At 37.7% G+C, this 19,189-nt stretch overlaps 1 protein-coding gene across 2 annotated transcripts in view; it reads right to left on the bottom strand.

The window, feature by feature from the left end:
• PDE3B (phosphodiesterase 3B) overlaps positions 1–17,883 on the bottom strand; it is a 150,392-nt gene extending 132,509 nt beyond the window's left edge. For both annotated transcript variants that reach the window (XM_037150515.2, XM_037150516.2), the window contains exon 1: positions 16,802–17,883. In XM_037150515.2, coding sequence (XP_037006410.2) covers positions 16,802–17,788 — 987 coding nt within the window. In that variant the 5' untranslated portion in view covers positions 17,789–17,883. The remainder of the gene's footprint in view (positions 1–16,801) is intronic.
• Between the last annotated feature and the right edge of the window lie 1,306 nt (positions 17,884–19,189).

Raw genomic sequence — 19,189 nt, 5'->3', positions numbered from 1 at the left:
CTTCTCTGTATTTTGTTTATACCTCCTTTATGGCACTCTTTTTTTGGGGTACTAGATTCCAAGTTTCTTGATGGCAAGGTATGTTTTAACCTCCCAAATCATTAATTTCTTGCCCTTAGTAGGCACTAAATGAATGATTACTATGTTGTAAGTGTGTGTCTATAGCCAGGTCTGCTACAAACTGTGTTATTCTTGCAAATAAAATAAGTTTTTACACAGTATACTTTATATAAATCCTATGAGTGGTGTTCCAAGAAATAAGCTTTGGAAGCCAATAAATTCTTAATCTGGCAAAAAATTAAAAGAAAATTACAGTTGCAAAACTGTAGGACATGCAAACCTTAAAATACTTGTTGTGTAAAAGGTGTTGGGATTAAAAATGGCTTTTTCTATCTTCATGTTGAAAGGCAGTATCTTCCATGATTCTTCTTCATAACCCTCATAGCTCCAAGAACACCTTAGAAATGTTTGCTGAGCAATTAAATTTTCAGATATTAAAGTTCATTCTATATGGTGCTTACTTTTGTAACAAAAGCAAATACTACAAAGACTCATATAATGATAAATACTGGTATTTACTAATGTGTATGTAGGTGTTGTTTCCCTAAAAAAAAACTATTTCCCCACACATTTGTAAAAATTCATAGCCATTATTATTTTTGACTGCTTTAAACCATTACCATTTAAGTAGTAAAAGTTCTTCAGAAAAACTTTAAAAAGTGGAACGAAGCCTTAACTGAAGAAGCAGTCAGTGTGGTGCTTAATTCTGACTGAAGTGAGAAAGAAAGATGGAGTCACTTTTTTACATACAGTTCCTCTGCCTTCTGTTCCCTTATCTCGTCTCCCTCTTACCATTCCTGGGGTGGGGCCACATAACTGTCGACATGCTCAGCAGACAGTGAACTATGATGCAAGAATTATGGTTAAGGGCATTTGTTTGAAGCTCCAGTTTATACTCCACTCTACTCCAAAGTGACAAAATGGAACAAAAAGTTTTAAGGAACAGTAAGCTATGGTTATAGTAGCTGACAAATTCTTGTCTGGCGGACCAAAGGTTTTTAACCTTCAACTCTGAAACGTTAACACATAAAAATCCCAATAACGCCTTTTAATCACTTTTAAAATCATTACTTGTAGCTTTTTTTTGTTGTCCTAATATTGACAACTGCTGAATTTCCTTCATATAATCCCATATGAGAAGTTTTTTAATCTAATACAAGTTGCAAGAGAAGTACTGAAACAATAAAAAAGGCTTGTTTAAAAAATCTAAATTTCCTTTAACCTTATTATTGATTTTTAGAAAATTTGGTATAGGTACTACCAAGTAATCTGAAAATGAAAATTTTAACTATTAACAATAACACCAACCACAATCTATTAAGAGCTTGAGAACAATGCCAGACTCTGTTACGAGAATTTTACAGGTTATTAACTCAGATAATCCTCACAACAGGGAGAAAGATACTCTTATTACTCCCAGTTTACACCTGGGAAACAGGTGCAGAGAAGTTACAGAACTTGCCCAAATATCCTACAAGTGGCAGAAGTGACACTTAAACTCGAGTAGCCTGGCTTCATCATTGTGCAACACGGCTTATTGTTAATGAGAATACCAAAGATAGAAAATTAAGACTCATCTCCAACTACTGTTCTTTCAAGGTTAACATGGAACTGTTATGAATAACAACCCAAAAGTAAATACAATAATAGATACACATTGTGAATTCCAACATATGTGCTATGATAAGTACAAAACAGAAATGTTTGATCCTTGGTCTGAGGGAACTTACATCCAATTTAGAGAGCAAACACACATGAGAAAATAACATGCATTAATCAAGGAAACCAAACTTTTTATCATTTCTCCCAAACTTGATCCCTACCCCATAGTCCTTGTTAGCCAATGACATTAAACTTTCAAACACCCACAGGTGAAATATCTTCATACAAAAATCTCCATACCTCTCTTTCCACTTTTCCTTCCACTGTGAATGCCATTTTCTAGTATTTTAGTTCTAGCTTGTTCTCCCCACACAAATTAAACACCATGAGTAATATTTTATAACATCATGGTTGTTTAATTTTACCTACATATTTACTATTAGTGTTCCTTCTTAATTTCAGTTCTTCCTTCTACCTCAAGTATATATACTTTTAGTAGTAAAAAACTCAATTTTTGCTGGTCTGAAATACTTTTAATTTGTTCTCCTTTTAGAAAGTTTTGCAGAGCACTGATTTCTAGTTTATTTTCCCTCAGCACACGAAGGATGACATTCTACTGCTTTCTGGCATCCACTATCGCTATTAATAAGTCACCTTCCAGTATAATTGTCATTCATTTTTTGTAGGTAATTTCTCTTTTTTCTATGATTTCTCTTGGCACTTTTGTGCAAATTCTGCATTTTGCAATTATGTGTCTACGAGATTTCTTTTTATTTATTCTGCTTGGGATTCAATGGGCTTTCTGAAGATTAGATTGTTTTTTATCAACTCTATGAAATTCTGTTTTTCAGCCATTATCTATTCATATATTACCTGTTCTCCATTTTATTCTCTCCTTTTGGAACTTCAGTTAAATCTGTGTTTAATTTATGTTCCATCTTCTTATTTTCTAAGTTTTTAGTCTTTCTTGATTTCCATTTTTTTTCCTATGCAAAACATGGTGGACAATTTCTTTGAACCTATCTTCTGGTTCGCAAATTCTCTCAACTGCTATTTAATATGTGCATCATTTTTAAACGATTTTATTTATTTATATTTAGAGAGTAGGGACAACAGGGAAAAAGAGAGGGAAAAGAACATTGATGCAAGAGAGACACATCAATCAGTTGCTTCTCACAGGTTCCTCAAATAGGGACAAACCCAACAAACTGAGTTATGTGGGCAGGGCTGTGCATCAATTTTTAATTTGTGGTTGTATTTTTCATCTTTAGAAGTTCTATTTTTCAAATCTGCATGCTTGGTTTTTTATTCTTCTGTTCCTCAATCATTTCCCAAGCTTCTATTTTATTTCTTTAATCATAGTAAACATTTTTTATATCTGGTATATGATACTCCAACTTCTAAACCCTTTGTGTGTTTTAACACTTTTTTAAAACTAGGTAAAAATATTTTTACTCATTTTTACTTTTTAATATATTTTATTGATTATGCTATTACTGTTGTTCTATTTTTTCTCCCCTTTATTCCCCTTTGCCTTCTACCCCACCTTCCACCATTATTCCCCAATCTTAGTTCATGTATATGGGTCATACATATAATTTCATTCTTTAGCTTTTCCATTTCCTATACTATTCTTAACCCCCCCCCCATCTATTTTGTACCTACCATTTATGCTTCTTATTCTATGTACCTTTTCCCCCATTGTCTCCCTATCCCCTCTCCTCCCCTCCCTTCCTAAGCCTCTCTCCTTTTTTTTGAATTCTTGTTTCTTCATTCTGTTCTGGTTGAATGATTATTTCTTCATTTTGCTCCGAACCATTGATTCAAGTTCCCATTTCCTTTCCTACACTGTTGGTTCCCTGTACATTTTCCTTTACTTCATTTTTCATATCTTTCACTTTTTTCTCTATTTTTCTACCATACTTAACCATTTCTGTGAGAATCTTGATTACCAGTGTTCTTTAACCCTGCATCTGATAGGTTGGCTATCTCTTTATTGCTTAGTACTATTTTTTCTGGAGCTTTGATCTGTTCTTTCATTTGGGCCACATTTTTGTCTTGGCATACCTGTTATGTAATAAGGGGCAGAGCCCTAGGTATTCGCCAGGGCAGTGCTACCCACATCGCTGTGTTGTGGCACTGTATGTGGGAGAAGGGTCTGAGAGGGAACAATGCCACTTGCTCAGCTCTGGGCTGGTTTTCAGTCACTTCCTCTGCTACCCACAAGCAAATTGGGCCCTTTCGGTGCTGATTTCTGGGTGAGTGGTTTTGTATACATTCTAACACCCTATGCATCTCTGCAATGAATTCTCCTGTGAGGCTGGAAGTTTCTCCTGCCACCTCAAACTCCACAAGTTTTTTTCCATTACAGGTTTTGAGGCTTTACTTCCCTGGATTGCAGTCTGTCTTACTCCCTAGTTGTTCCTCCTGGTTTAGCCACACACAAATGTGGGACTGCCCAGTCTGCCAGCCACCTCACCCATCCCAGTCCTCCAGTTGCCATCTTGCAATGAATCCTCTCCACCCTGGGAGCCTATCTCTACCCCTCCTACCAGTCTGGATGAATGTTTCTTTAACTCCTTGGTTGTCAGACTGCCGTACAATTTGATTTTCTTGCTGTCCTGGTTATTTTTTGTTTTTAAATTTGTTGTCCTCCTCTTGATTATGGGAGGAGACAAAGTGTATCTACCATCTTGGCTGGAAGTCTCCATATACTTTTTCTGCAGGTTCTTACTTTTAAATGCCTTGTTTACCTGCACATTTTATGCATTTCTGACAATGCACTGCTCAATTTCCTTGGGAATTTATCTGTGAAAATTATATGAAGCCTTAGAATATTTGAATTTACTTCTCACAGTCACCTGGGAATAATCTACATTTTCAAGATTTCATAGTCCACATGTGTAGAATATTACATTAATTTAGAGTTAAACAAAACTAAATGAGTGCACTTATGATTCGCAATCTATGACACTATGGAAAAGTCAAAACTATGAAGACAGTGAAATGATTAGTGGTTGCCAGTGGTGGGGATGGAGGAAGAGATGAAAACCAGGAGGATTTTTAGAGAAGTAAAAAATATTTTACATTTTCCATAACAATGGATACACATCATCATATTTTTGTCTAAACCCAGACAATGTACAATGCCAATAGTAAAAATATATATAAACTGAATTTGGGGTGATTATGAGATATCAGTGTAGTTTAAACAATTTTAACAAATGTAACACTCTGGCGGGAGATACTGACAATGGATGAAGCTATGCCAGTGTAGGGCTAAAGTATATATAGGAGACCTCTGTACCTTCCTCTCAATTTTGTTGTAAACTCCTTAAAAAAAGTCTTAATAAAACCTTTAAAAATTTTTTTTACAATAGTCAAGATTTAGAAGCAGCCCAATTAAATGTCCCAACTATGGGACATTTACACAATGGAACAGTACTCAGCCATAAAAAAGAACAAATCTTTACCCTTTATGACAGCATGGATGGAACTGGAGAATATTATGCTTTATGCTAAGTGAAATAGGCCAGTCATAGAAAGACAAGTACCATAAGATTTCACTCATATGTGGAATCTAATGAATAAACTAAACTAACAAGCAAAATAAAGACAGACTCACAGAGAACAAGCTGACAGTTCTGGACACGGGGGTGGGAGGCTAGGGGGTGGACGGACCAAGCAAAAAGGGACTCGTGGACATGGACAACAGTGTGGTGATTGCAGAGAGGAAGGAGGTGGGTGGAGGTAGAAGAAAGTATAGGCGGATAAATGGTAATGGAAAAAATACAATAAAAAAAGAAAAAGAAAACTCCTTTAACTAAATGAGTACTCTGAAGATTCCACACAAAAAGTTAGAATAAACAAATTCAGAAAATTTTCAGAGTACAAAATCGATACATAAACCAGCAACATTTCTATACACTAACAATGAACAATAAAAATGAAATTAAGAAACAACTCCATTTACAATTTCATTAAAAGAATACTTAGGGCCCTGGCTGGTATAGCTCAGTGGATTAAGCACAGGCCTGCAAACCTGAAAGTTACTGGTTCAACTCCAGGTCACATCGATGTTTCTCTCCCTCTCTTTCCCTCTCCTTTCCTCTCTATAAATAAATAAATAAATAAATAAATAAATAAATAAATAAAAACAAATAGATAAAAATCTTTAAAACTTTTTTTCTAAAAAAAGAATATTTAGGAATAAATTTAACAAAAGAGGTGAAAGACTTATACACTTGTAGTAAAAACTACAAAATGTTTCTGAAAAAATTAAAACACAAATAGAAACACATCCCATGTTAATAGACTGTAAGACTTACTATTGTTAAGACGTCAATACTACCCAAAGCAATCTACGGATTCAGTGCCATTCCCATCAAAATTCCAACAATGATTATACTAAGTGAAATAATTCAGTTGTAAAAAGATATTAATAAATACTGTATAATTCCACTTATATGAGGCATTTATAGTCAAATTCATAAAAACAGTAGAATGATTGTTACCAGAGGCTTGAGGAAGAGAAATAAGAGAGTTATTATTTAATGGATGTGGAGTTTCAGTTTAAGAAGATAAATTTCTAAAATGGATGGTGGTGATGGTTGCACAATAATATCAATATACTTAACACCACCAAACCGTATACTTAAAAATGGCGGAAATGTTAAGTTTTCTGTTATGTATATTTTACTACAATAAAAAAGAAAACAATATGAAGGCCCTCTTGTGGTTATACATTCCCAGGGGGGATTTATTTTATCCCTCCCCCCGTACCCTTGTGCCAAGGTCAAGATAGGCATCCCATCTCCATGGCCATCTTTATTTCTCATTTACCCTTACACTGAGAGAGTAGCATTTTGTAGCTTCAGCTTTATGCAGAGGTTTCCTATTAGATTCCTGACTTTGGACAGACCCTAGGTTTTTATCTCTTGAGTCAAGCCATACCTCACAGAAGCAAATGTTCAAGGTCACTAAGGATGGTTAGAAACTATTCAAGCGAAAGCTGTTTTTATTTTACTTGATTACCTCTTAAGATTCCTACTGAAAGGGAGCAGAATATGCCACCCCATAATATGCCACTTTGGCATAGTATTTTGAATTAAAGGTATTTGAGAAATAGCCGATGCAAGGACACTCTGACCTGCTTCATCCCCTGCTGAAAACAAGAGATAAATCTCCTATGTGAAAAGTACCTTTCCCTGTACCAGAAGGGCAAAAGGCATCCTTATCACCAGAGATAGGGAATTTAGAGCCAAGAATGCTGTATAAACAAACCTTTTTACTTCTTCACTAATTTATTAACCCAAGCCCAAACCCCCTTATCTTGTCAATTATTCTTTATCGTTTCTTTGTCTCATAGGTATAAAAGATTCCTGATTTGGTCACTTCTCTGAGTCTCATATTTCCATGGGGCTTCTATATCTACAAATTAAATTTGGTTTTCTCCTCTTAATCTGTTTTACGTCAGTTTAATTACTAGATCAACCAAAAACCCTAAAAAGGACGAAAAATGTTCCCTCTCTATATTATTCTTTTTTTTTTTTTTTTTTTTAGTATCAGAGGGTTTCTTTACTCAATGATTCCTTTCAACTATTTCAGTTAGAAGCATTCTTAGGGGCTCGCTATATAATGAAAGTGGCACTTAATGTATTATGGTATTTTCTGTGTACTAGCTAAGTGATTTGGAGCTAGTTGATTCACCCCTCTCTGCCTTAGTTCCCAGCTGCAAAACAGGATTCTGTTACTTACTCCACCGGGTTGTTCAGACTAGCACATAGTGAGAACTTGGTAATTATTACATCTTACAATAATCATCCCTTCTTTCTGATCCTGGGTTACATTTCTTCACTTGATCTTAGCCAAAAGGCTGAGAAGTGATGGGTTACATTTCTTTATTGCCTTTTTTATCACTGATATTGAGATTTCTTATTAAATAATTTATTGAATTTATTGGAATGACACTGGTTAATAAAATTATATAGGTTTCAAGGGTACAGTTCTGTAATATATCATCCCTATAATGCATTGTGTGTTCATCGCTCCATGTCTCCTTCTATTACCATTACCATTGGTAATATTACCATTATGCCCCTTTACGTTCTCCTACCTTCTGATAGAGAATTTAAGCATCTTTTTTGTTAGTATTGATTGTGACTGAAGGTGAACTGTTTGCTTGATTTGGCTCCGTGTTTTTCAAGACTTTTCAATATGCTGGTTGATAAGAAGTATTTACCTATATACATATTTAAGGTAAGGTGAAGATTATGCCAGGATAACTTAGAAAATTTCTTTTTAAGGTCACAAAAAGTGAAATTTTTAAATTCATTTTTTGTTTTATATCAGTAAAAACTTTCATTGAAGATTAAAGCTCAAATGTTACTTTTTGAAGGCTTTCTGACTCTCATTCTGGAAAGGGTTAGTTGTTCCTTCCAAAATGCTCCAATGGTACCTTATTTATACCTCTGCTGTATATCACCTACCACACTGAATTGTAATTCTTTATTTACATTTTCTCTCTCCATTAGTGTGTGATCTCCTTGCAATACATACCCTGAACTTGTTGTGTTAGTAACTCCAGCGCCTGGAATATATAAAAGGGAATTTGTGAATACCTGTTAACTCTGACAAACTAATTTTTTATCACTTGCCTACAATGACTCTTTAGACATTTGGAATGTGCTACCTCTCACATATTCTTTTTGTTGTTCCTTTGATAGTATTTCCAGCCAACTTGAAAATTTCTATTCTCCATACCTTACCTTCTAACAAGAGAGTCAAACTGCAAACTACGGGGGGGGGGGGGGGGGGGGGGGGCAGGGAGACTGACAAATTCACCAGGGAAGTGAGATTTTTAATACTCTCTCCAGTCACTGATGGCTCAAGAAGATAAATAAGTCAGTGACAACACAGAAGCTCTGAAAAGGACAACCTTTACCTCCCAGACAGCTAACAAACATTCTACCTAACAATTAGAAATACATATTACTTTCAAGAATAAAAACATTTATGAAAACTGATCACATGTCAGGCCATCCTCCCTGCTCACAAGGCAATTACATTAGAAATCAATAATAATAACAGAACTAGAAAACCTGCAAATAATTATAAATTTAAAAAATTTTTTCGAAACAACTCGTTAGTCAAAAGAGAAATCAAAACAAAAATTAGAAAATGCTAAACACTGAAAAATAACAATACTACACATAAAAATTTGATATTCAACTCAAGCCATATTTAGAAATAAGTATATAATCTTAAATGCTACAGCGAAAAGAGCTGAAAATAAATTAACATCCCAATTACTAAGTTAGAAAAAGAACAAGAAAGTGAACTAAAAGAAAAAAAAGTAACAGCCAATATAGAATGGAAAACAAGTATCAATTTAATGAGCCCATTTTCTGAAAAGATTAAAAACGAACTTTTAGCAAGGTTGATTAAAAAACAAAGAAAAAAGGTATAAATTATATTAGGAATGAAAAAGTAAACATAAATGCAGATGCCAAACAGATTAAACAGATAATAAAAAGATATGTATTAAGGAAGTAAACTTGAAAAGTTACATTAAATTTCTAGAAAAATACAACTTAAAGTTTTCAATCAAAAACAAATTCATCTCTAAATTATTCAAAAGATTTAATGCAATGCCAATCAAAATCTCAACAAGATTTCTTGTGGAAATTGACAAACTTATTCTCCAATACATATTGAAAAGCAAAGGTCCAAAAATAACCAACACATTATTGAAGAACAATAACAAGATGAAGAAGACTTACTTAAGTCTTATTATAAAGCTATTATAATTAAGATAGTGTTGTATTAACATAGGATACATAAACTAACCAATGAAACATGAGGGCCCAGATACAGACTCATCCATATATTGAAACTTGATATATGACAGATGCAGGCTGATAAATGGAGAATAAATGTTCAATAAATTATGTTGACATTAGTAGATATCCATATAGATAAAAAAAGATTAGATCTCTACATCACATCATACCTATAAATGAATTCTAAGTCAATAAAAAATATTTGAAAGACAAAATTTTTAAAATTTAAAAAAGACATTATAGGAGTATATTTTATGACTTCTAACAGGGAGTTGTGTAAACAAGACACAAAGAGTCTTAAAGGAAAATAATAGTAAATTTGACATTAAAATGAAGAACCTCAGTTATCAAAAGATACCATAAAAACTGGAAGGTATTTGCAACCCAAATAACCAATTAAAGATTAAAACCCAGAATATATAAAGAACACATGCATTATATGAAAAAAAACACTCAATTTTTAAAAGGGCAACAGGTAATCCCCGAATAATAAACGTAGTCCATAACATAAAAAGTAGACTTACTAGTAATTAAGAAATTCCAATTAAATTCACAAAGAAATATCAAGCTAACTAACAAAAATTAAAGTCAGTAAAAGAGAATCAAAGAGGGCGTTCTTATTCACTGCTAGCAAAAGTATACATGGTACAATGATCTTAAAAACAACTCAACTTTCTATGGTGTCCTAGTTTTTATTGTTACATGTATGGGTTGAACTATGTCCTCCAAAAACATATGTACCTGGAAATGTGACTTTACTTGGAAACAGGGTCTTTACAGAGGTCATTAAGGACACAAAGACCAGCAGCAGAGAGAGGAAAGAACTGTGAAGAGAAGAGACATACTGAGAGTGCCATGTGAAGATGAAGGCAAAGATAGGGGTGACACATCTACAAGCCAAAAAAATGCCAGAAATTGCCAGCAAACCACAGAAGCTAGGAGACAGGCATAAAACACATTCTCCATCACAACCCTCAGAAAGAACCAATCTCAGGGACACCTTGATCTTGGACTTTTAGGCTCCAGAAATTTGAGACAACACATTTCTGTTTTTTTAACCACCCACTTTACGGTACAGTAGTCCATGCAAACTATTACAGCAGTTAATGCAAATTAATACTTTCCAGTTACAAATTACCACAAACTCAGAGGCATAAAACAACACAAATTTATTATCTGACAATTCTTTGAATCAGAAATTACCTCATAGGTCTCACTGGACTAAAATCAAGGTGCTAGCAGGGCTTTGTTATTCTAGGACCTCTAGAGCAAAATCAGTTTCCTTGCCTTTTCTAGAGTCTAGAGGCTGCCTGCTTTACCTGGTTCCTGGCCTTCTTCTTCCATTGTCACAGCCAAAGGTAAACTGAGTCTTTCTCACATTGTGTTACTCCAACCCTACTTCCATTGTCACATCTCCATCTCTGACCTCTTCTGTCTCCCTCTTCCACTTTTTAAGGACCTTTATCATTACTTTGGGTCCACTCAGACAATTGTGGATAATCTTTCCATCTCAAGGTCCTTAAAAACTCCACATGCAAAGTCCCCTTTGCCGAGTTAGGTAACATTCACAAATTCTTGGGATTAGAACGAAGACATCTTTGGAGAGACATTGTTCTTACTATAATACACAGTATAAAGTTAAATATGAACATACCTTGCAACACAGCAATTCTACTTTTGGATGCATGCATGCACCAGAAGACATTTACAAGAATTTTCATAGCACCATTTCAGAAAATAGCAAATCACCCAAGGGTCCACAAACAGTGGAATAGATAAATTTTACTATGGTCATACAATCAAACACTATACAGCACTGAAAAGTGAACTACAGTTATCCATATGAACATGGATAAATCTCAGAAAAGTCAAGAAAAATTACAGAAGAATTCATATACTATGATTCTATGGAAGTTCAAAGCAGCATCAATACTAACAACAAATTATTTAGGAATACATTGTGGGAGGTTATATTTACAAAAAGCCAAGCACAAAATTGAATAGCAAAAAAAAAAAAAAAATCAGAATAGATGTATTCCCTCTGAGGCAGAGACAAAGGGATGTAAAATAGGGTTACACAGAACTTCAAAGGAAATGGGTGGTGAGTACATGACTCTTTTTTCCTTTATTTTCTTCCTTAAACCATATAAAATAAACATCTGTACAGTCTTTTATGTTTGAAATTTCTCATTTAAAATTTAAGTGCTAACTGAATAAATTTAAAATATGCTGAATGCATGTTATATGAAATGTAAGGAAGAAGTAGCCAAGCAATGTATACTAGCAGATGGAGGGGGAAAATCTACAAAGATGAAAAACTTAGGGTAATAAATCAATATAGGAATAAAAGTTCTAGGTCATAAAAGAAAATACAGTGGAGAATATACTCCTCTGCCCTAAGTTCTAACACTTTCAATAATCAAATAAATATGGACCAGCTTTTAAATAATAAGGTGTACACCAACCCAATACTATAAACTGTCAGAAACTACCCACAGACAGAACACAAGTCTCCTAAAGTTTTACTTGGCTAACACGGTTGTTCAGTTTGTTTTGTTTAAATTGAATGTTTTTAGGCAAAGCAGGCAATAGTCAGCTGACTTTCATTCTTCTTACTCTCCCCTCCTTCCTTAGCATATGACATAAATATGTTATGTGGCTTGCCTCTGAAGGCACTTGAGCTTGACACCAGCTGCATCCTGACAAGTCACCTTGAAATAACATCAGAAAGCAATTTTATTTTCAAGGTCATTTATGAACTTGTGATTTCATGAGTCCCTCCTACCTCTCTCACTTTCCCCTCTCTGTTACACTTTTACCCACCAATTCCTTTAACCAGAGATGTCATTTATCAGATGATTGGCAAAATTAATTTCTAGCATTGGAAAACCATGATTGTTAAGTACTTATGCTCTTATGGAAAGTACAGGTGGACTAGGAGTCAGGACCTAACTTGGTTTTAGTCCTCGTATACCGAATATCTCACAGAATAACTTAGAGACAATATTTTTTATCTCTCTGTAGTTAATTTCTTTCCTATCTATAAAATGAACAAATTTCAATGAGATGAACTCCAAATCTATCTCTTCAGTATCTATACAAACATATTTAGGTTAAAATAAATGTGTTCAACAAGTACAGATTCTTCTTGTTTTGGTTGGGGTATAGGAAGGAGAATGTGCTAGGGAAACAGGCTGACCTGGTAATTGCAAGGGAAAAGAAAAAAGAGACTCAGATAAAGGCCTGCCACTGAGGAGGATAAAAAGTCTGAGGACAATGAAAGTAAACTGTATAGTTTTATTCATGGCTGGCCCTATTTACTTTCCACTCAGTGTGAGAAAACATAAACTACGGAGATGTTACTATTTAACGAGATATAATGAAAATCTTCTATCACACATCACATGATCTGTCAACTTATTTTTAAATATGGCCACCCCTGCTATATTGGAGTTTTGCTCTGTTTATATATTAATTTGAGTATCATCATACTATCTAAAGACTTCTTAATTTAGTTTGTTCCTTAAAGGAGATTTCAAACACTGTGAACGGTAAAAGCAAAAGAAAAAAATCAAGTCAGTAACAATAAGCAGTCCACAAATAGCTAGAGCCATGGATGGATGCAGGGAGGCAGTGTTCCAAAAGTCCAAAATGGCTTATTAAAAAACCAAAACAAACAAAAACACTAAGAGCAGGTTATAAAGGACTTTGCAAGCAAGTTTCAAGATCATTGTCCACTTTATCCTATGGACAATGAAAAACCATAAGAGGTTTTTAAAACAGAGCAAGTCATTAGATCAAATCTATATTTTTGAACAATAATTCTAATGGCAGATTACATACAATATTTACAAAAACATCATTAAAAATATTACAAAAGCTGATATTTTACCATTATATTAACATGAAATTAGAATGAAACACTCACTGAACCCACAAAATAAATTTCACAAATAACACAGTGTTCTTAAATTCATAATGAGGTATGTCTTACAAATTCCTTAAGGGGCTAAATAATCACTTAAACTTTAAAATCATTTTTAGACACATTCATACTACACGTGTACACCTTTTTCAAATAAAATTAACACTTTACATAATATTTATGGGCTCTAAGGCCACAGAATTTTAAAATATTTACCTAACCATTTAAAAGCACTTAGCATTTTAGGTATAGAAAAGTATCTCACATACTAACTTAAGACTTTCAAAACCTCTTATTTAGCTAGTCTATCACAAACAAAATGATCTGGCTGAATACTTCATTATAGAATATACAAATAAAATGGCTTAGAAATGTAATTTGTTAAATTGTGGTCAAAGCCATCTATGTAGACAATTGATTTTTTTTTAACTTCCTATTAGTTTCACTTGACTCTTGGCAAATATACTACAAACTTAAGTGCTTCTTTCCATTAACCCCCCAAGGCAGACCACAGTCAGCAATAACTAGATTTAAACTTTAAATCTCTAAATGCTTACCAACAATATTAAAAAAACTTTGTTAAGAACTGACATATATATAGCATTTATATCAACTACTATAAATCTAATTATGAAAATCAAATGTTGTATAGACATATGCCATTACTTTTCAACACAGTACCTAATGTAAGATCCCAAAAGTTAAAAAAGTATTTTAAATCTACTCTCAATTTAAAATATTTATATTGACATGAGTTTTAATTGTTTCTCAGATGTTTCTAAAATTTTTAAGGAAATAAAAGTATAATAATTTTGTTACCAATCCAAAAATGAACCCACATATAACTTCTAAAATTCTCTATTCAAAAAATACAGAATATTTGCTCATCTTTTCCAACCATTACACCTCAGAAAACATCGGTTAGCAGTATCAACATTCAACAGTTAAGTAAAACTTCAAAAGCTACTAATTTGTGATATTTTGTTTATAATTTTATTTATACCTTACAAAAAGTATAAACTAACCAAAAGAAATTAATTTAGAATTGGAAGGTATTAGAGAATTCATCTATTGGGACCCCTGATTTCACAGGATACTGAGACTCAGAAATTCACTAATTTTCCCAAGATTACACAGCAGAACCAAGACCTTACTCTCTATCCTCTGCCTATGAACCCAAGGCATTCCCCCTCTATCAGGTTCTACTCAATATCTTTGCCTCCCCTTATTTTCTGAAACAGTGAAGTGACTTTACATTTGTCATATACAAAACTTAGCACTTTGAAAATTAGAAAGTGTCTTGATCTACTTCCATAAAAGCACTGGTTTCATCTTCATTTCTTTAATATAATATACATACAAATAAAACCAGAGACCCACTGTTAAACCTCAGAAACAAGCACAAGTAAAAAAATCTTAGTACAATCTTTGTTAAGTTAAAAATATGTACTCATTTTTGGTAATGCCAAAATAGTATTACTTTATAACACTGAAGATTAAGTAACAATGTATGAATGCTTACACTATTAGTGCATATTTAAGACCCTCAAAATGGTCCTATTTCATAGTGGAATGTGTGTAAGTTTTCTGCAAGAAGATGATATTCATTTTTGAAAGCATAAATTGTATTTTCTTCTAATACAAATAAATAAATGGAATAACAGTGCACTAAGGTAAAGATTGAAAAAGGTTGCTGTGATGGAAAAAACACCAGACTAGGATTAAGAAAACCAGGAATCTTCAATTTACAACAGAACAGCCACAGTTGACTACACCAACAGATTACATTTAAAATACGTTAAACTATAATGTTTTTTGTGTGAATTTAGGAAAATTACCTAAAAATGTGATGAGTCTACGCTAAAACATTTTTCCAGTGTTAAAAAAAATGCAGTCTCTTCACTTATAGTCAATGGTTAAAAGCTATGCCATCCTAAGAAAACAGCTGATAATTACTTTGCTCTACACTTAACCTCATAACAAATTTTCTTCTGATACGCACCTTCCTAAGCACTGTCTATTATCACTGGCAGTAAAAAGAGAAAACAGAAGACACAGCATTTTTGAACAATTTTTTCAAGTATTTAGCCAAATAACTAAGACCACAAAAGTGGCTTCTGAAAACACTGTTCAAGAAGAAAAGTGTAGTCTCACTGGAACACTACAGAGTTAGTGTTAAACATGTCATAAAATCAATGTAGTGGTTTGTCAATTGTTTTGAAGAGAAGAGAGCATCAAATGTAGTAAGAATAAGGCAGTTTTTAAATATACAGGACCCCAGTGTAAAACCTATCACTAAAGTCTGAAAAACAATGGTATAAATTCCTCCTCTCTTACATAAAACCTCTACACTCATCCTTTTAGTTGCTTAAAAGATAATATTGAGAACTGAAAAAATCTACGTTCAGATCCCAGCACTGCCACTTACTAGATGTGTGAAGTTGGGTAATTGCTAAAAAACTCATATTGCTCATCTCTAAATTGAGGTAATGTCAACCATCATACAGGGTTCTTGTGAGGATTTTAGGAAACATATGTAAAGCATTTTGCACTTAATAAATGCTCAGTTAACAGTAGCTACACTTGATGAGTTTCCTGGTGATGTAGAACAGATAAGATTTCCCAAGACTATGTAAAGACAGAGGTTCCTTCCCTGATGATGGTTTCCATTCCTTTTAAAAACAAAACCATGTAAAACTACAGGGAAAAAAAAAACTGGAAATGCTTTTGGCATCTTTCCAGACATAAGTTTAAAGGTTAAATTGTTACAACATTTTCCTCATTATGCAACAAATGTACACTACCATGCGTTAGTCTGTAAAAGATATAGCCTATACTGCAGGAATTTGGGGTAGGGATTTCTTAAAAATTACTTCCAACAGTCCTTTCATCTAAACAAACAAGTCTCAGTTCCAAAGCTCATCCATATTTACAAGATCTCAAATTCTTCCTCTCAAATACCGAGAATAGTAAGACCACAGTGCTTAAAATTCATTCATTCTAATGGCTGTATGTTATCTTTGAGAAGATACCACCACTGCAACAGATGAACGGCACAAAAAAGATGTACATCCGAGAATGGCAAAGTGGGAGTAGTCACTCTATGAAACCGCGCATAATTCATTCTTCTAAGAACTCATCTATTACATAAAGTCTTTAAAATGTGCAATATAATTAGTCTGCTATTTCACAAAAGGTACTTACTTCTGTCTTTCTAAAAAGCCTCCTGCATCTTAGGAATTCTTTCCAGAATAAAACTTTTTTTCCCCACCCTGGAACTTAGCACGCTTTCCAACAGGCAAGTTCAACTAAGGGACCGAAGCGGTAAAACCGCACTCACTTCCTTGGCAAACCTTGCTTCCTGCTAACGTACCTGTTCTCTGGAAATGCAAGGCAACGAAGGTCTCCTGAACATTTTGCAACTTCCATAGTAACTGGCCGAAGTTTCCCCGAACGACACGCAGCTGGACCTCCTGCGCGGTCTAATCACAGGCACTTTTTCTTCCGCGCTACTGGACAGCCGAGGATGATGAGGGGCTTCCCTGATTTGAAAGAAGTGATCCAACCCCAGGGCCGAGAGGCAGCCAGCGCCCCCGACCAGGCAGGCCAGCAGGGGCCGCAGGGCCGAGGGCAGCGACCCGAGGCTGGTGGCGGACACCCACCAGACCGAGCCGGAGAAGAGCAGCACCAGGATGCTGTGCTGGAGCCTCACCCTGTGCGCGAGCGTCAGCAAGCCCACGCAGCTCAGCACCGAGAACAACCTGCCCGCCGCCGCCGGGGGCGTGTGCGGGGCCGGAGCCCCGTCGCCTCCGTCCCCGCAAGTCCAAAGCCACCACTGCCACACCAAGAAGTCCCCCAGGTAACAGCACGCGGGCAGCGCCAGCAGCCACCAGGAGCCGCCGCCGCCGCCGCCGCTGCTCCGGCCCGCGCTGGGGCCCCGCTTGGCCCGGGTCAGGAAGCAGGTGAGGAAGAAGAAGGCACAGGCGATGCTGAAGAGGGGGCTGAGGCTGAGCGAGCAGACGCGCAGCAGGGTCCACAGCCGGGCAGCCCCGGCAGCCCAGCTCTCGGTCCCCGAGCCGAGCAGCAGGGCGAGGACAAAGGCGGCTAGGGCGCCCAGCGCGAGGCGCGCCCCGGAGAAGGGGGAGCGGCGCCGCGGCTGCTGCGGGGAGGCCGGCGGCAGCAGCAGCTCCACGTTGCAGAAGCGGCAGAGGTGGAAGAAGAAGCCGCGCGGAGGGTCCTGCCGCAAGGGGCTCACGCAGCTCTTCACGTAGCCGTTCCTCAGACTCTCGGCGGGTAAGCCGGCCCCGTCCGGCGGCTGCGGGTACCGCATGGCTTTGGCGTCTCGCTCGTCCCTCCTCATGGCCGGGACCCGGGCTGGCCGCGGGGCTAGCACGCCCCGCTCGGACTTCAGCGGCCACTAGCACTCCCTCACCTCCTGCCCCTGCGCTGCAGGCGCCCCCCCGGCTCCGTGGCGCGTCAGGGCTGCGCCCGCCGCAGCGGCCCGGGGTCCCCTCCGCGCGGGCGGAGGAGCAGCGGGGTCCGCGACATACTGGCTGTGGAAAGGGGCGGAAGGAGCTTCTCCTTTTCCCTCAGGCACCTCTGGGACCGGGACCGGAGACCCGTAGCTGCCTCCCAACTCCTGCGGGCTGCAACAGTTACTTCACGGCCCCAGCCTGGTCCGTTGGGCGCGCGAGCGGCTGGCGGGCGCTCCTCCCCCGCGGCTGCCCTGGCCGGGCGCGCGCCCCGCCCGCTGCCGGCGCGCGCTCGCGCCCCGTACCGCTGCCGACTACCAGCCCCGCCGCGGGCAGGGGCCGCGGACCCGGGACCCCGACACCTCAGTGTGCCGGAACGGGGAGGCGGCCGGGGCTGGGAGAGACCGGTGGGGTCCTCTGCGGATAGAAGGGGGCAGGCCCACCATGCTGGGACCCCCGGCACTCAAATTCCCTTTGAGGGTAAGTCATAGACACCCTGCCCAGCTCCCTCGGGTCACCACTGGAGTCTTGGGTAAAGAGGGCGTTTGCGGTCCCCCAAGGGAGTGCGCAGAAGGTAAACCAAGTTGAGGGAGAGGATGCCGCCGCCGGTTTTGGACGGGCCCTTGGACTTCCCCCGCCGAGCTGTGACCTGATAAGGGCCAGCAGCCACCACGAGGTGCACGGGGAAGGAACCCTTATCTCTGTGGCTAGGTCTGCCCTTAACAGCCACCTGGGCCGCACAGCAGGCCCAGGACCCTCCCTGTCAGGGAGGACCGTGCACGTAGAGTGAGTGTTCTCTGGGAGCATCCAAATAGATATTATGGAGCTGGTCTTCCTCAAGAACCACCTTCACAGGCGAGGAACCGACACCCCGTCCTGCGCTCCGTACCCTCGCTGTCCGCACGCTGTAGTTTACAGCCGCACCCCACTCAGTGACCATGGGGAAGCTGGGCTGTCGCGAAATCATGTCCCCATCGAGGACTTTTTCGCTGTAACAGCATGTTCTAGAGATGGGACATGGGAGGATTAGGAGACACGTCCAAGACCATTGCCCAATTTGGATTGGCGCCAAGAAAGAAGCCCAGTAAGGTGCTATCTGTGAATTGCTCGCGAAATTAGCAATGTGCAGAAAACATTGACCTGAAAGAGGGGAGAACTTTGCTGAACCATGGGGACTGCTCTGGAATCTAACCAATCATAACTGCCTTAGAGAGCAAACTGTGTTTCCCTCCACCAGAACTCTCCTTCAACTTCGGGACAGGGCCGCATTGCTCAAAGAGCTAATTCCA

This window comes from Artibeus jamaicensis, unplaced genomic scaffold, assembly GCF_021234435.1.
Source record: "Artibeus jamaicensis isolate MK-2021 breed Jamaican fruit bat unplaced genomic scaffold, CSHL_Jam_final contig_797, whole genome shotgun sequence".
Lineage (NCBI taxonomy): Eukaryota > Metazoa > Chordata > Mammalia > Chiroptera > Phyllostomidae > Artibeus > Artibeus jamaicensis.
The sequence above is the reverse complement of the archived record's forward strand: the minus strand, read 5'-3'. Positions and strand labels throughout refer to the sequence as shown.